This window comes from Macrobrachium nipponense, chromosome 42, assembly GCF_015104395.2.
Source record: "Macrobrachium nipponense isolate FS-2020 chromosome 42, ASM1510439v2, whole genome shotgun sequence".
Classification (NCBI taxonomy): Eukaryota; Metazoa; Arthropoda; class Malacostraca; order Decapoda; family Palaemonidae; genus Macrobrachium; species Macrobrachium nipponense.
In genome coordinates this window covers 32,902,758-32,920,227 of record NC_061103.1, presented here as the reverse complement: position 1 = coordinate 32,920,227, position 17,470 = coordinate 32,902,758, and the positions used below count along the sequence as shown (strand labels likewise).

General features: G+C 45.6%; 2 protein-coding genes across 5 annotated transcripts in view; one reads left to right on the top strand and one right to left on the bottom strand.

The window, feature by feature from the left end:
• The window catches only part of LOC135213063 (BLOC-1-related complex subunit 6-like), a 61,462-nt gene extending 55,843 nt beyond the window's left edge, over window positions 1-5,619 (bottom strand). The window contains exon 1 of one of the 2 annotated variants that reach the window (XM_064246906.1): window positions 5,309-5,619. In XM_064246906.1, the coding sequence (XP_064102976.1) occupies window positions 5,309-5,560 (252 nt within the window). In that variant the 5' untranslated portion in view covers window positions 5,561-5,619. The remainder of the gene's footprint in view (window positions 1-5,308) is intronic. The other variant, XM_064246907.1, reaches the window with a different exon arrangement.
• Window positions 5,620-6,813: 1,194 nt separating this feature from the next.
• Window positions 6,814-17,470, top strand: part of LOC135213065 (uncharacterized) — a 39,327-nt gene continuing 28,670 nt past the window's right edge. The window contains exons 1-3 of one of the 3 annotated variants that reach the window (XM_064246908.1): window positions 6,814-6,960; window positions 13,475-14,319; window positions 15,826-15,918. In XM_064246908.1, the coding sequence (XP_064102978.1) occupies window positions 13,750-14,319; window positions 15,826-15,918 (663 nt within the window). In that variant the 5' untranslated portion in view covers window positions 6,814-6,960; window positions 13,475-13,749. The other 2 variants (XM_064246909.1, XM_064246910.1) reach the window with 2 other exon arrangements.

Sequence of the window (17,470 nt, the reverse complement as noted above, 5' to 3'; positions counted from 1 at the left end):
AAAAGTTGAAATGGTGTTGTCGTGACAAAAACCATAAGTATATAAAATTGAAACTGAAAACTCCTGGGAGGTTGCAGACAAACCCCGAGTTGCAGTTCAATTAGAATACTTCTCTTCTAAGTCGCAATCGTAGATAAACTAGGATATGCGCCTACCCCTCGGACAATTCAACTGCTTAGTAGAATCATGTCGCGAGGTTAATATACGAGTATATTTGTAGGATTCTGAAACAACGATCTCCATTCTCCTAAATTCTTTCCTTCAGAAAACAAAATAAGGATTGGAGATCGACCACCTCGATCTCTATCAAAGAGAGTGAAGGAGAAGTCTTCCTCGAAGGAAAGCTTCAATGGTGAACAGAATACTAAGACGATAGTTCAAGCCAAACTGGATATTCCCGTCCGATCTTCTCTATTCCAGGTTGGTCGGCCACTGTGAGATAGTTTCTTTCAGCAGCAGTCTTCTTCCCAATGCTAGAAATTCCAGGAATTCGAGCATAGGCGAGGTTCCCGATTATCGTGTATATCGGGGATTCTCGTCTCGCTCACGTTGGACCGTGGTCTCGCGTAAGTGTTTGGAGATCGTAAAAAACTCGAACACTGAATACGCTAGAAATTCCGTAGAATTCTAAGCAGTCTGCGAAACCCCCACCGAATTCGTCAAACGATATCGGCTGGTGGTCCATCTCGATTCCCGTAGAAATCAAGAATGGGGGGGGGCGGGGCAGGATCCTCCTCTACGACCGGGGCTTACGTCAGGTAGGACCCGAAGGTCCCCCGGTAGCGCAGTCCCGTAACGAACGTGGGATCCATACAGAGAAACTCTCTGTAGGATCCCTCCCTCCCCTTTCCCTCGTAGCCGTAAGGAGAGAGGGAATTGGGGGAGGAATTGGATACTCGCTCGCCTTCCCAGTGGAAACTAGCGGTAGGAGAAGTAGGACCAGTCACCACCATCGCCTTGCGGCGATGGCCCTCTCAGTCTGGGAAAACGTATCGTCAGGAGAAAAACGTTTTCCCGCGGAGGGTTACGAACTCTCACTGTAGGTAAGGGTCTGCCGCCACTGTCGTCTGGGTGGGGCTGTCGACACCTGACAGGAGAGAGCCGATACCGTCCTCCGACTCATTCCAGTCCTCGTCGAGGTCGAAACCTCTCAGGAGGACCGAAGGAGTATTTAAATACGGTGTCCGAAGACACGTAGAAACGCCGCTGTCGCAGTAGAGGAGGTGGAAGTTGCTTGATCGATCGGCCAGAACTGAGAGAGCCTCTTGTCCGGAGACGAGAGACTCTGGTTCGAGACAGAATCGGCAAGCTCCGATCGCAGACCCACCGTCGGTTTTTGGTTTCCCTCTCGGGCCCCAAAACGACTCGAGCAGAGACGTGGGCTCTGCTGGTGGGAGCGGCAATCCTTCCGCAAGGGGTCATTATGCTGACGAATCAGCTTAATGACTTCTGCAAATTCCTCTGTATCTCGGGAGTAACCGCGTCTTGCGGAGTAGGACCGTCCAGTCCCTCCAACAAGAACAGATCCCGAGATACTCCTCCTTCAGAAGGAGGAACAGCGGCAGACCCCTGACGGTCAGCCTACAGCTACTTGCGCGTATGTCCTGGTCGGTCCTAGAACCGTGCCTGGTCCATACGGCGTCATAGCGGGATCGCGAGCGGCGCACCTCTCGCGATCCCTCATAGGTACCTCGCTCCTCCCGGTGTAGCCCGAGGAGGTTGAAGGTACAGGAGGGGCAGACCTGACGCTCCCCCTAGCTCGCTGGAAGGACCAGCGTGCTTGGAGGGCTGCTGCTGATCGTCACCCGCGGTGGCGATCGAGCAGCAGGCCTAGCTTTGCCGCTCGCCTGGGGCGAGAGGCTCGGCTGAGAACGTCGACGCTGATCTCTAGCGTCAGGGCGAGCTGTTGCTGGTTACCGTCTCCGCCCGGTCCCGATGGAGCGGCGTCAGGTGACCTGCTAGGCTCGCTGTCGCGGAGAGACCAAGGCGAGCGTCCTCTCGGCGCGTCGAGCCGCTGGTACCAAGACGCCGCGGGGGCCCCTGGGGAACCCCTTCCCTGCCGCAACTCGTGGTCTGGTCAGCGACCGTCACGTCAACCCGAGCAGCCAGCTGGTCGCTGCGAGAGCGTCCACTGCCTGGCGAGAGTCGTCTGCACGACACTCGCCAGTCTTCTGCTCCGCGCTTCGGTCTTGACGGCGAGCGAGCTCGGGTGTCAAGACTTTGGCTGGACGGTCTCCCGCGGGGGAGACCGTCCACTCGGTACTTCTCGCTAACAAGAAGCCGAGGCGGATCCTGGTTTAGCGGCAGAACCGCTAGAACCAGGCGAGGAAGTGCCAGCCGAAGCTGTGGACTCCTCTGGTCCCCGTCTTCTTCTCCTTGGTAGAGAAAGAAAAAGACGGGCCCTGTTCCCGAGGGAGCAGGGGACCAGCAGAAGAGCTCCCCGAATCGCCGGAGCGAGACGGGCCCTTAGAAGGTCCCGAAGGAGCCTTCTTAGGGGGGAAAACCCGAGGTTACCAGCTGGTCGCTGCAAGAGCGGCCGCTGGCCTGGCAAGAGTCACCTGAGCGTCTTTCACCAGCCTTCTGCTCCGTCCGCGTCTTGGCGCCGAGCGAACTCTGGCGCCGAAACTTGGCTGCACGGTCTCCCGAGGGAGAACGTACACTCGGGATCTCTCGCGAACAGAGAGACCGAGCCGGAACTGACGTAGCGGCATCGCCGCTAGCACCAGGCGAGGAAGTACCAGAGCTAACCGATACTCCTCTGGTCCCCGTCTATTCTCTTCCTTACGGAAGGGGAGACGGGCCCCGCTCCCGAAGGAGCAGGAGGACCAGCAGAAGGACCCCCCCGTCCCACCGGGGTGGGACGGGCCCTTAGAAGTTCCCGAAGGAGACTTCTTATGGGGGGGAAGGCAGCCTTCTTTCTTCTTCTTCGGCTTATGGCCTTAGAAGTCGAAGGGGAAGAGGCAGCAGCAGACGATGAAGACGAAGATGACAGCTTCCTCTTCTCCTCTTCCTTCGTCAGCTCACGCAGGACAGGTCGTCGGTCCTCCATCCAGGCCGGAGCCGGGGCTATTGCCGAAGCAACACGGCCGACTGCACCTGTCCGGAAGGACCTGGGACTGGGGTAAGACACACGTGGGCAGGACCAGCATGGACAGGATCAGGAACCAGGAGCGACAGGAACAGCAACCAGCTCAGGAGCGGTCAGGAACAGCGGGCAGCGGTAGACCCAAGAAGGGACCAAGCCAAGCCAACAGCGGGAATCACATCAGCGGCCAGGTACGGCAGGCCCAGCGATAGCCTCGTAGAATCATCGGCAGCCAGCGGAACCCTGGGTTCCTGGTGCGGCCGGTCCAGGGGGCGAGCTGCTGGAACAGCGGGAAAGTCTGGGGCAGGCAACACGAAGAAAAACAGGCGGCGGCGGCAACCCCACCTCGGTACGGCGGCGGCCCTAGTAGCGGCAGACGGCGTCATCGACACAGCATGGGGAGTGTAGACCAGGAGGGGGGGGAGCAGCATAAGCGGCCGTGAGTAGTAGTGGAGACGCCCCAGACCTCGCTAGACGCTGCAGCAGCCCGTGGATGCTAGGCAGCCCTGCCGCCGCGGTGGTCCATACCTGTCCAAGGTCATCTCCCACGGATGTAGCACCTGCGGTAACATAAATATATTAGTAAGAGGGGTTCCCTCACGCACGGGGGGAAGACATGCCCCATCCCGAACGCAAGGAAGACCCCAAATACAAAATACAACGAAGAAGCTGAGCGGGGGGGAAGGAAGGAAGACGAAGAATCGGATACCAAGGGAGTCGCGGGAGAGCTTTCCGACGACTTCCTGGCAGACCTTCGCTTCCCCTACCCCCGCACAGCAGTGAAAAGTAATATGAAAATGAAACAGAATACTGCCCTTGCGATTCACTTCATAGAACTTAAAGGGGAAAAGATCAATTCCGGGTAAGAACGGAAACTTGATCCAATAATATGATGCTATCATAAAATATATATGAAAATGAAACCGAATACTGCACTTGCGATTCACTTTCACATAAAAAAATCGTAAGGATCAATTCCCGGGTAAGAACGAAAATTGATCCAAATTAAATTTCATGCAAATAAATAAATGAAAATGAAAAGAATTTTGCAATTGCGAATCCACTTTCATTGCATTCTATTATACAAAAATTAAAAGGCTCGTGCGAGCGCAATCACACTCTCGGTAACGAACGCACAGGGCAAAAATATAATGAAAAAGAGTACTTACATTTTTCAATTACACACTTTCGCCCAAAATACAAAATGACTGGACTCGGCGAGCGCGCCCGCCCTCGGCACCGAGACATTATTCAAGGGTTCAATTCATGAAAAGAGAGGAAATCGCCGCATCTACGGCGATAAACTCCATGTGGTTCATAATTAAGTAATGAAAATGAAAACAGTGTACTTACAGTTTCATTTTCAAGTCAAACAAACCATTAGTAGAAAACACAATATAAACAAAGCATACGACGATGAAGCGGGCAGAGAGCGATGACGAACACGTCCTTCACACCCGCGGCCGAAAGCAAAAGTGATTTGTTTACCTCCCAGTCGCGCGGCGCGCGACTGTCGGACAAGCAGTTAACTACCGTTCTCCCCTTGTTCGAAGCTTACGACTGTTCCAGCTGCCGCTAGCTACTTCCTATTGTTAAAGGACCGATGGTTTGTATTACGTATCGGAACAATGGTGAAATACATTGGACGCCCCAATCCCTAGTGGATGTCGTATCCGCGGTTACGTTCCTTGCTGTTCGTGCATACTAACTACTAGGTAGTAGCTATTCTGGTATTGCTACAGAAGCACTCCGCACGGACTGCAAGGAACGTAACCGCAGATACGACATCCACTAGGGATTGGGCCGTCCAATGTATTTCACCATGTTTAGTACTGGAACCCGGGGGTTTAATTAGTTGTCCAAATAAATATTACTTAAAATTCTTGTTCAGTAAGTAACACTGCATAGAAAAACCGCAGCTGCCATACTTTAGGCCGCAGCGGATAAGTACCCTAGATCTACCGCTATTCTTTAGAATTACCCTGCAAGAAACGTAACCGTGGATACGACATCCACTAGGGATTAGGGCTTCCGGGTAGTTCGCAGATCCGGGGACCGATCCGATAATTCCAGAACAGTGCTCCGAATAACAAAATGCATAGGTATTAGAATAAAAGTTGTTCAGTAGGCCTACGTAAAACTGCACAGAAAAACTGTAACTGCCATAGTCTGGGCCGCCGCGGACAGGTACCCTAGATCTACCAGATCTTATTTCACGCTCACCTTCTCGTCATCCAAATCCATCGATATGACACCCGCACGACCCCACACCTGCCTGGCCGATACCTCAGCTTGGGGTGTTTGGTCGGGGTCTAAACCTACTCCATTACTAGTAGTGTCCATTGCTCCTTCTATACTCCTACTGAGACTACGCGCCCCTTCGTTATTTACTTCCGCCTGAAGGACCTCTTCTTCGACTAGACTCCCGTCGGTGTAGAGAAACGGATTGGTGGACCTTTTCTTTTCGTCTGCCATTCTTGACTTCGATATGGTATCGGTTTGTTTACGTCTGCTCAGGGGACGTTTTCAGCGGGACGATTCGTACCTCTACAAATGCTCCAGTAGGATGATTCGTACCACTACAATGACGACATCTCTAAACTATTAATATTTGGTCACATTGATCGCTCTCCTTTTCTTTATATCTTGCTTTCGATTTGATAGTTTTATTGCGGAAAATTGACTGTATTCGACAAAAGATTTGTAATTTATTAGAATCCCAAGTCACTGTCAAATATATTCATGAGCTTTTCCGAACACATTCCATAACACATCCCATTCATAAATCCAACATTTGAAAAAGAAATTGCTTTAACCCTTCAACAGGTACAAACAGAAGTAACGGGTACATCCAAAATTCCTACTAGGATGTTAAATTACCAAAATGCACGACAATATTTCTTTTGTCTACTTTTTTTATTAGAGTTGCTAATTTGAAATGATGGAACAATGATAAAACAGCCTGCATCGTTTAATTTTATTCTGCAGCCCATTTCCAAAAGAAGGCGGTGTTCGACTGCAAACTCATTTTGTCATGTGCAGCGACATTCTGTAACTCATACGGCGTACGCCATCTTATTGGTAAAATTCAATGTCGTAACGTTCACAGTATGGTAATGATGAAAATGAAAGTGAGGGAGGATTAGATTAGATTAGATTATGTATGAGTATCTTTGTATTCGTACAACAGTTCAATTTGTATTAGAATAAAATTGTTACCTTTAAGTTCTGTCTAAAGTCGAGTGCTTCTTCTGTATATGAAAGCATAATTTACTTAAACACTAATTGATACAAGAATAGCGAAACATTTTGCTTTTTTGTATCTTTCACTTCATCCATCACGTCTGTGCAAGCACTGTGGCTATGTTATGAGAGAGAGAGAGAGAGAGAGAGAGAGAGAGAGAGAGAGAGAGAGAGAGAGAGAGAGAGAGAGAGAGAGAGAGAGAGAGAGAGAGAGAGAGAGAGAGAGAGAGGTGGGGGGGGGGCAATGTTATAATTGTCTCCTGTTTTTCTGATACCAAAACCGCTTTTGTCGTCTATAAAGGTTGCTTAATTAGAGTACCCTTATGTATGGCAAATATGTAATCCGTAGCTTTTATTATCTGATTTCAAAAAATTACTTCATAAACAATAACATGTTAAAGTATCTAACTGCAAATTATCTAGCCAGAGATCAATTGTTTTTCCTAATACCCAAGGGAAAGTACCATAGATTCCTGTCTAACTACCCTGTTCACTTTGGTATTGCTTATTAAGAGTCCTTGAAGTAAAAACTGAATTTCATGTCTGGTTCTGGTGGATACTGGATAGTGGTGTTGGTGTGATTTGAGTCATCATCGATATTTAGCTGGGGCATCAGTTAGTATTCGTTTTCTGTGAGTAGTTTAATACTTTCTTTAAATTTGGTGTATATTATATAATATGGTATTTACGAACTAGTCTAGGAGTAGCAAGAAATTGCAATTATTCAATCATACAATACTAGTGTACTTGGTAAGGTGTGAGGATTTTTATGATAATTTCATCAAAAAAGCTGCAAAACATTACCTACTTTTAACACATAATGGACATTAATACAGCTGTGAATATATTATTTTACAATGAGATGTGAACTATTTTGACGTGTTTTGTGTAATACTCACCGTAGGTATGAGCTGTTGTCTTACGTCAATGGGCATTAGGCCTACCAGCCTGAGGAACTTTTTTTTTTTTTTTTTTTTTTTTTTTTTTTTTTTTTGGGTGGGGGGGGGGCACTCTCCCTCCTAAAAACTTTAATTTGGTCTGGCTCAGGAAGCTGTAGCTAGGTACTATCAGTGTGGCAAGGGTATGGTTGTAATTTAAGCTAAACAAAGGGATATTTTACTCTGGAGGTTCTATGATGCTCCCAAATCCCCTTGATGTGCTAAATACTACTATAGGTATATAGGTAGGTACTGTACTCCAAATTTACTGCTCTGTTGATAGTTAACTAAATATATAGGTAGGGCTTCAAATTTACTGATAGTACGAAGATATTTAGCAAGAAATACGTTTGCTTACATAAAACAACTAAGGGAAAAGCAAGTGGGAAAATAGGAATTTTAATGGAGGAACGAAATAGCCTATAGGCTAAACAAACTGAACCAAAATGAAATTTATAAAATGCGTAAATCATAATCCAGGTAGCTAGTTTGAAAAATAAGTTTCATTGACATTAGGCTAATCATAATCTGTTGCTAAACCTATCATGCTATAGGCTACCTGGCCAGGGGACTTTGCTCTTTCTGGACTGCTCTACCTAACCCAATCTAGGCAGAGAATACTAGTTAAATTCAGGGATATTTTTTTTCTAAACTTTCTAGCTTCTAACCTAACCTAAGGTGCTAAATCTATAATTGTTTTTCACAGCTTTAACCCTCCCCAGCTAAATGAGACCTAAAGCTCCATATATTATAAATGAAGTCCAGTAATTTATTTTGATATTTTAACTTAACATAGGGTGACATTCCCAGACTTTGGGGATGGGTGGGGGGTGGCTGGACCCCCAAATAAGGCAGTAACCTGTCCCAATCGGCAACTGGTGGGAATCGGGCCGCGCAACTAAAGTAAAGTCTTACCGTACATAATCCTGACTGTTAAGGGGCCACGTTCTTCCCCCAAGCATTACACACTCCAAATACCTTACCTTCTGTTGGGAGATACTACCTTGTATCTCTTATCATGGTAATTTAGATGTCATCTGTGGAAAGGATTATGGCACTGGTCTTGCAGATGAGGATAGGAGTTTTACAGTAACAGTTGATTGTTCTTATAAAATCATTGTAATTTTACTTTAAATCCCAACTGTATTTAAGAGTTTAAAATGTTTGTATTTTTACTGTGTTTTAGTGTGTTTTTAATGTTTGACATTTATTTTAGCAGACTCCCTTATATCCTACAATTTGGGGGGACCAAAGTAGGAAATGGGTTACTGGGTGGCGGGAATGTACAAGGTAGTAATGTAATTAGACCTAATAGTCCAGTCTTGTCACCTCTTTGCCATTACCAGCAAGCACAAAGATGTCCATGAAGACTATTTCTTGCTAATATCATGCTTTAATCAGTTGAGCTTACAACTCCGGGGATGCAGAACCATTCCTGGCAATTGGGAGTAACTTCTTGTTAGCAATGTTCTTTGATGTCTGCTTGACAAGTAGTCATGTAAGTTGCTTTTGCACAAATATAATCTTTCCTAAGGTATTTTGGATGGTGTGGGGGGCTTAGGTTGAATGATAGTGACTACTTCCTACTTTTTTCCATTTGGGAGGCGGCACCTTTGGCCAGGTACATGCAGGGTGACGTCGGATGCACGCTACTCATTTAAGAACTTGAGTCTTAAGAGCTTCAGCAAATAAGGTGGAGTTTGCTCTGTCCTGTCTTTTAATGAGTGGGTTGGGAACAGAACTATAATTTGAACTGTCTTACTGGCCAGATTTACTTGCCCTCCAGCTGCTTGACCCTAAGTAGGGTCTTTATTGATTCTCCAAGGATTTCCTCTACAAACAATATTGCAACACTTCTCATTAGGGGTCAGGGCTCAGGGCCCTATCACTGTTATCTGTTTGGTAGACTGAACAGTAGGTAACAGGATTTGATCCTTCTGGATGGAGATTAACATGCCAGTCAAGTGAGAGAGAACCTCCCACCTAAGTAGTGAGTTTGAATCTCCATAAGAACAAATTTATAAAGTGATATGTACTTCCTAAGTATATAAAGAGATTTTTTTTTTTTTCTCGCCTCATCCTCCTTGTATATCCCCCTAATGCCAGAGAAAAAGTGCTCTGTGATGGCAGGTGTTAGATGTGAGACATTCCCCAAACCCACCCTCCTATGTATTACCAAGTTTCAGTATCTGATTCCACCTCAGGCTGGGAAATACTCCTACATAATGTTTTTTCTAGATAGTATATACTATCTAGAAAAAAAACATTAATTTCAAGATTTGTCATACCATGCCCAAGTAGAGAATCTCTGAACTGGGTACGAGGTCCCCTATACTGGTTCCCTGTAATACAAACAGTTTATTTAGGACGGCAATCTTGTGCCAAAGAGCATGCAGTCGTTAGGCCTTTAGGCTATGCTACTCATGCCTAACTTTACTGTTACACATCGCAGTTAGCCTGACTTTATATGCAAACTGCAAGCTCAACATGGTGCAACTTACATAACAGTACCATTACAATTCTTGGCAATTGGCAGTTATATCAAAGTAAAAGTATAAAGAAACACTACCAAATGTTATGGCAACATATACATTATAAACTACGACAAGTGCATACCTTTTACAAGGGAGAAATAAGTAATTTCAAATGAATATAAGGGGAGAGACAATCGTTTCCCCTCAGCGTTGCTGTACTCTTCTCGAACAGAGAGATTTCAGCTTTTGCAACTGCGCACTTGGTTACAGTTACGTACTTACGTACATACACTCGATCATAGACAATCTCAACTTCGAGTGGCTGACTTAACATCTTGATAAGATGAAAACCAATTCGGTTTTCCAGTCCACCAATTTCCATGAGTACCGTCATAAATGCTACATGAATGATTTCCATCATTACACCACGATGCCCAGTTCCAGACAGAACCGAAGTAGACTATCTTTGTCCTACAGCAGCTTTGACCTGGAACTGCCAAGACCAAGTGACCGTCGAGGTAGTCCAGCAAACAGATCTCCTGAGCATGGGTCCAACTTGACACGGGAGAAGACCCATGTGAACATTTAAGGGGCTGTTGTCAGTTCGAAGCACAGGACTTTTGAACTCTTAAGACTTTGTTCCCAAGAGAGAAGCGAAGGAATTTCCTGGACGTCAGATGAACAGGGATTTGGAAGCATGTGTCCCTTAAAAGTGTATCAACAGCATGAAGTCTTCTTCCCTCACAGCAGCCAGCACTGAACGCGGGATCTCCATCTTGAATCGTGGCCGCCTGCTGAAGTGATTCAAGGTGGATTAGCCGATCACAGGTCTCCATCCTCCCGATGCCTTGAGCACCAAGATGATGTGACTGTAAGATGGAGGCGGGCGCACCACTTCCCCTATCGCAATTTGTCCAGCATCTTCTGCACCTCCTCCCAAAGATCCTAGAACCTCAGAGAATCTGGAGGATATGCCTTTGTGAGCTGCGGCTTGGCCGACGGGGAGAGAGAAATCGAATGGCAGTATGCACCCCACCCGAAGGGTATCTACCATCCACTTCTCTGCCCACAACTCAGCCACTTGGCCCAATGGCTTGCTAGGCAACCAACCCCCCCCCATCCCAGGAAAGGCGCCTAACCTACTGAGGGCCCCAAATCTCTGCCCCTTGGGCCCCATCTTGGCCTAAAGGAACGGGAATGAAAGGGACGTTGATCCTCTGACCAAGGGTGAGTTGAACGGGAAGGCCCTGCTGAACTCTTAATTCCTCGATGGCCTACCAAGCGACTGTCTTCTTGACTACTGCTGGACAGGGGGAGGAGGAGGAGCCGGATGTCTCTGAGGACGAGACTCCGACTTAAGACACGGCCTGGCGCACCAGTCTGTCTTTGGTGTCAGCACGACGCTGGCCTATCGCATTCTAATCAGTGGCAGGATAGCCCATAAACTAACACTGAGGTGAGCCATACACGAAAACGCCTTGCCTCCGGACTGCAACAGATTGGTAAGAGAGGAAGTAGTCACCAACTCTTCTGGGGGTCTGTCAGGAGCTATCTTGGTAATGACCACAGACCAGAAGTCCAGCCAAGAAACTGTGAGCATGGAGGCTGCCATATATTTCAACGCTGAGGCATCCTGCAGAGACAAGGACGGAGCCACTGGCTACACCTGCTCCAAAGACAATCCTGGCTTCAGGCGAACTACATCTGGGTTAAGTAGCGCGACATAAAAAAAGTAGACTTTGTACCCTAGTAGTACTTCCTAGCCCCGTGAGAGGCGGGAGTAGTAACTTGGTAGAGCGAAGCGAACCCACTATAACAATATAAACATCACTACATTCTCCTCCAACAGATGATTCATTAACATGTCCGTGAATGGTCACGGGCGTGGCCAACTTACGAACGTGAGTTGGAGAGGAATTTGAACACTCGAGATCGAAGAAGAATCCTCGGGAATCGAATTCTAAGAAGCATCAGTGCGAGGGGCAGGTCAAACACTCCTGCTGCAGCAACTTCAAACACACCACCTTCGACTTATTGATAGGTGCCTTGAGATCTTTACGGCGACGAATAGGCCTTGGAGAAGAAGTAGCACTTGCATCAAGTGCACGGACAGGGGAGGTTGCAACACGCACGTGATTTGCATGGACGGGGGAGGTAGCGACATACTCGAGACGGGCACAGATGGGGAAAGTTGCAACATGCCTATGATTCGATGCAGAGGACGAAGCAGCAGCTGCAGAATACACAATGGAAGGTAAACAACTCTCAGAGGAGGTTGCAACACGCTTGCGATGTGCATGTACGAGGGAGGTTGCAGGACTCGAGACTTGCATGGACGGGGGAAGATGCAACACACCCGTGAATCGATGCAGGACTAAGCCACGTCATTAGCTGGACTGGTCTGATACAATGAGTAGGGTAGTCATACTGATAGTGTGGGTAACTTATTATGCAAATGTCAAACCCTCTATTCAGTAGCATATGGTCCACTCCTAGGCAAGGAGGAGTTGAGAGTAGCGCAAACAATGGTGTGTTGGTTTGCTATTAGACAGTCAAAGTTTCTCTTTGGTTCCCTATGCAATGATTCTCCGATATACGTATCATTGTACATCACTCAGGGTCTGAGTGGTTAGATATCAATTTATCTAGCTTCTCAACGGCTTCAGTCCCTCTCTAGAAGTAATTTCTTTTGGAAGCTGGACTGGTGGGTAGACCCCCAGCTGGTCTAGGATGTCTTGTACCTCCCTCCAAGTATGAGTCTATCCTATTGTTAAGACCGAAGGTTTGTTCGCGTATGAACAAATGACAAATTTTCTAAGACAATTTGTATTTTTCATAGCTACAAACCTGAGGTCTTAACATTATACTGCCCGCCTCTAGCCGCCCCTCTTGTTTGTTAAGACATTCTGAGTTGGGAAAGACTGAGGTGTGATCGTAGGTGAAGCCTTCACCCGACATACGCATGTATGCCAGATATCACAAGATTCCTTACTTTCATTTGTTTTTTAACCGGATCCAGCTAGGCGCCAGAAATGATCCTATTGTTAAGACCTCAAGTTTGTAGCTATGAAAAATACAAATTGTCTTAGAAAATTTTTCATTTTAAATGGTAGCGGTGCATGAGGGTTTGCTTATTCTGACAGGTTACTGTCAGGTGAGCACATTTTGGTGTGCTACTTCAGATTTAAGAGCAGTAGGAGGAGTGTGGCCTGCATCTGCAATTTTGCTAATAGGATTTTGTTTAGTTTCATTGGTGTCCTTATGCCCTTTTTAAATTAAATTATGGTAAATGTTTAATAAATTTAAAATCATTGGTTTTTAAGTATAGTGGACCCCAGTGTTTTGTATTCTAACAATCGCAGATTCACTTATTTACGGATTTTTCAATAAATCGCAGATACATACTGCTTATTTTTTGTTGAAAAATGTTCACTGATTACTGTACTATTTTTGTTATTTTTGTGGCTAAATACATTTAACCTAACCTAACCTTTTCCCTCAAGGCTGAGAGGGTTGGCAAGGACATGTCCTACTTTACTATCAGATGAAATTTGCTGTTGTTGTCAAACCTCCATAATTGATAACTAATCCAAGATTTATTGCATAAACTTAAGTTACAACAGTAATTTTCCATCAAGATTTCTTGCTACTCCATATACAATGCATTACATACTCTTATATCAGGAGTCCATTAGACTGCAGTTGTTTACATCTAAATTATTTTATCTTTTCAGTTCCAAAATGGATGAGTTCAGGTGCAAGATTTGTTCTATATACATGTTTATAGGTGGACGTTTACCAAAAGTATTGAGATGTGGCCACACCATTTGTTCATTTTGTGTGTTTTACCTGGTCAGTGAGGGTAACCTCACTTGTCCATTCTGTAAAGCTTTCCATCGTGTGCTGCAAGCTGAAAGTGTCCCTTATAATCACATGGTTATCAACATACTCACTTCTCAGGCTGCTAGAGCCCTATCAGCCACCTTTAAATCACCGTACAGAAGCAGTTATGAATCTGAGAGCTCAGGCACAAGGTCCCATACCTGAAACAACTGTAAATGCAGGATTTTGCATTGAGCATGGCCTTCCATGTGATCACTATTGTATTAAATGTAGGGTGTGGATCTGTGAGGATTGTACATTGTTCAACCATCCGCATAAAACTTGCAATATGTCCACTATGCGTTATTGCTCAGATCAGCTCATGATGATGGAAGGGGGTAACTCTGGGGAACTCTTTGATGAAAACATTACACTTTATGCTTTGAAGAAATCATTTACTATGAAGTTGCTGAGAATATTCAGAAAGCACATAATGGAAGTCAGAATACTTGTTAATGAGTGTCACAAGGCTTTGAGGGCTCTGGATCAAGAGAGATTCTATATCATTTCCACCTTATCTGATGCAAGACCAGCTAAATTTCTATTACATGAAGCAAAGGGCAAATTGAGTGAAGAATGGGGTCCAGAAGCATTGTTAGCAACATGTCGCACGGCAATAGAATTAAAAAATGTTCTTCGGCACTGGTATGGTATAGTACCTGTAAAAGGCTCAAAAGTAACTCTGTATAGTCAAGAGGTGAGTTTGTGTGCTTCATTAACTTTTTAGAATTTCATGCTCAGGTTATTCCTTTTTGGGTACTTAAGCACAAAAAGTTTTGGAGTGTATTTAATTTTAAAGTTGAGGAATATTTTGTGCAAAGACGGCTACTGATTTCCATCAATATTTGAAGTAAAGTAGGTTGCATAAATATTTTCAAATTGTTTTGTTGAGCTAAATCATTAGTAAATAAATGACTGGTTCATCTCGGTAAGCTTAAATGTATTAGTGGGAGAGGATAGATGCATGTGCATGATTTAAAGGAAAACAGGAACATATTCTAGTGCTATCCCAAGACAATATTTTTTTTCTCATACATGGACTACTTTCCCTTCTCAGCTACACCCACCCAAGCCACTACCTTTCCCTATAGTACATTTGCAGGCAACACAACTTCTCCCTTAAGGCCTGTCCACATGGGCGGGCCTGATCGGCGTGCTCCAGGGTTGACGGGCAAATTCTGGCGGGCTTACCCATGAATGTTGTCCACACGGGTGAGGCAATGGAGAGGTGGGCGTGCCCGAAGATGCCAGTAGTGTGTTCAGTGCGGTACGATAAACATGGTGCCTACCGCAAAGAAGATATTGTGTAGCATGATAATTGCCCTAAGTGTGATGAAAAAGAAGAGAATATGGTGCAAAGAATGGCTCTGTAAAAGAAATGTATATGTTTAACGTATGTCTGCCAGGGTCGAAGCTCAAGCCATCGGGCACCACCATGGTGATTTTGCTACAAGATCCATCGGGCAATTTGACGGTTTGCCAGTCAAGTGTGCCCGTCAGAGGGGAGGTCCGCCGATCAGGCCCGGTTGTGTGGACAGGCCTTTACAGTTCAGCATTCTTGTCTTCCTTAGCCACTGCAAAAACACACTGACAGACAATTGCAAGCATAACTTACCTTTGTCCTGAGGAATGCTGGTTTAAATTCAGTGGCCTTCTCCTAAAAGTTAGCATACCCAAGCAAGGTTATAGAGCCTTGCTTGTGTGTCTCTTCATCCTAGAAAGATTGCTAACTATCAAAGTCCTTTCAGTCCTTACGGGTGTAGGTAGGGTCATCGGTCCCTGCAACGGCAACCACACAGTCAGTATTGGGATTATCAGTAAATTTAAATGTGATTGGGTGCAATGAATTTTTTTTTTTAAAGTTTTAGTTTTGTACAAGAAATCTGTTTTTGTACACTTAAACCTCTCCTTGTTTCGTTTGGCAAGTATTTGTGGATTTTAGAAAAAAATTTTTACATCTAAGGAAAAAGAGAAATGTCTCATTCTTCACCAATTAAACATAATTTTCTTTCTAGGTCAAATATGTGTTAACCACGTCTAAGGCAGTGGTTTTTAAGGGTGAAACAAAACCAGTTTTCTCTAAAAATTTAAGTTACTAAATAAATTTAAAAGATAGTAAACTACTATTTTCAGTACATGCATTTGTATTCCTATACATTAAAGGAGGAGAATATGTCAGGGCTTATAAATTTATTTTTTTCAGATTCAGAGAGCCATTACTGCTACTATAGCAATATTTAAGGGGTTCTTGGAGGTTTTTGCACATGGACGCTTTACTTTTAACCTCAAAGATAAGGTCAGTGGAGTTTTGCTTTGTGATGGTATCGTAAGGTGAAAGTACTTAGTTTTTTTTTTTTCAAATGAAGTCCATTAGATTTATGTGTGACACACCCATATAACCTTTGCAAGTGGAGATTCAAAAGGATAATTGTTCCGACACGGAATACAAACCTTCGGTCCTTTTACAATAGGAAGGTTACTAGCTGCAGCTGGATAGGTCGTAAGCTTTTGAACAAGGGGTTCGGTAGTTACCCCTCTTACGCCGATTGGACGTATTAAACGTCGAGTCAAAATGTCTCCCGTATGCCGATTGGACGTACCATACGTCAACTCAAAAAAGTTTTTTTTTAAATTCGCGGAAAAATACTTAAAGGCCTACCAGCCGAAAACTTTTGAATCACGCGCCTTGGGGGATGCTGGGAGTTCACGGATCGAGGTGTTATTTTGTTTCAAAGCGTGACCCAAGTGCGCATGCGCGGAATCCTTCCTTCTCGCTCCAGCCAGCATCATCGTAGCATCATCCGTCAGCGATCTTTTGCCGCAATCGTGTTTGACTGAGCTTGTGCGAGACTTTGAACATTTGTGTTGGTACAGAACGTTCATAGAGATGTCTGACCGTCGTATGACACGCGAAAGGCGCGTTTTACCCGTCGGAAGGGATCGTGTTTGAAGAGTTTTGGACTTGGATGCTGGCGAAGGACCCAGCACCCAACCTGACCTCGCTCCTCAACGCCGTTCTGTGCGACCATGTGTCGATGAAAGTGCTTCGAATGTGTCTCATTTGCCGTTAGTAACCCCAAGGAAGCATCGTGCCGTCCTTAGGGGCATTCGTAGGAATTTGGGTAGGGCTCAAACCAAGGACAATTGACGATTATTTTATCGGAGCTCGATCGAGAGCATTTGGCAAGTCCTCATTTTGATGGCGGTTGGTCATCCAGTGACGAGGACATTACTCCGATCATAGTGATGACGAGGATTATTTGCCCCCAATGTCCGTTCGAGGGTCACATCCCGAAAGTGAACTAGAATTTAGTAGTTATAGTGCTTATGAGGGGGAATCTGAGGAGGGGGAGGACGATTATTTAGGATCAAGTTTTGTTGGCGATGATGATGGGGATACAGAAAGCGAAGGCTTGAGTGAGGGAGATGGGCCAGTGAGGGGGGTTCGTGTGGGAAATCGTGCCCGCGCGCGCGCAGGGGCACGTAGAAGGTCGGATAGTCGTGCTAGCCTAGGGTCGTCCGAGAGCGACGATGGGTGGACAGAGGACCCCACACCACCTACCATGCATCCATTTACGGCAAATCCTGGGCTCACCGTACCTGTTCCCCACTGACTGCTCTGGGTTTTGTTCAGCTTTTCCTTACGCGGGAATTGCTGGAGTACCTGGTAGCAGAGACGGCGGACTACGCCAGGTATTGCCGTGATGAACTACGCACGACATTATCATATCACTGGCGAGGCTGCAAACCTCCCTGACATGGCGCATTTTTTGGGGCTCCAAGTTTTTTTTTGGATTGATTCCTGCTGCCGACGTCAGGATGTATTGGAGGCGTAATTTTCTTTTAAG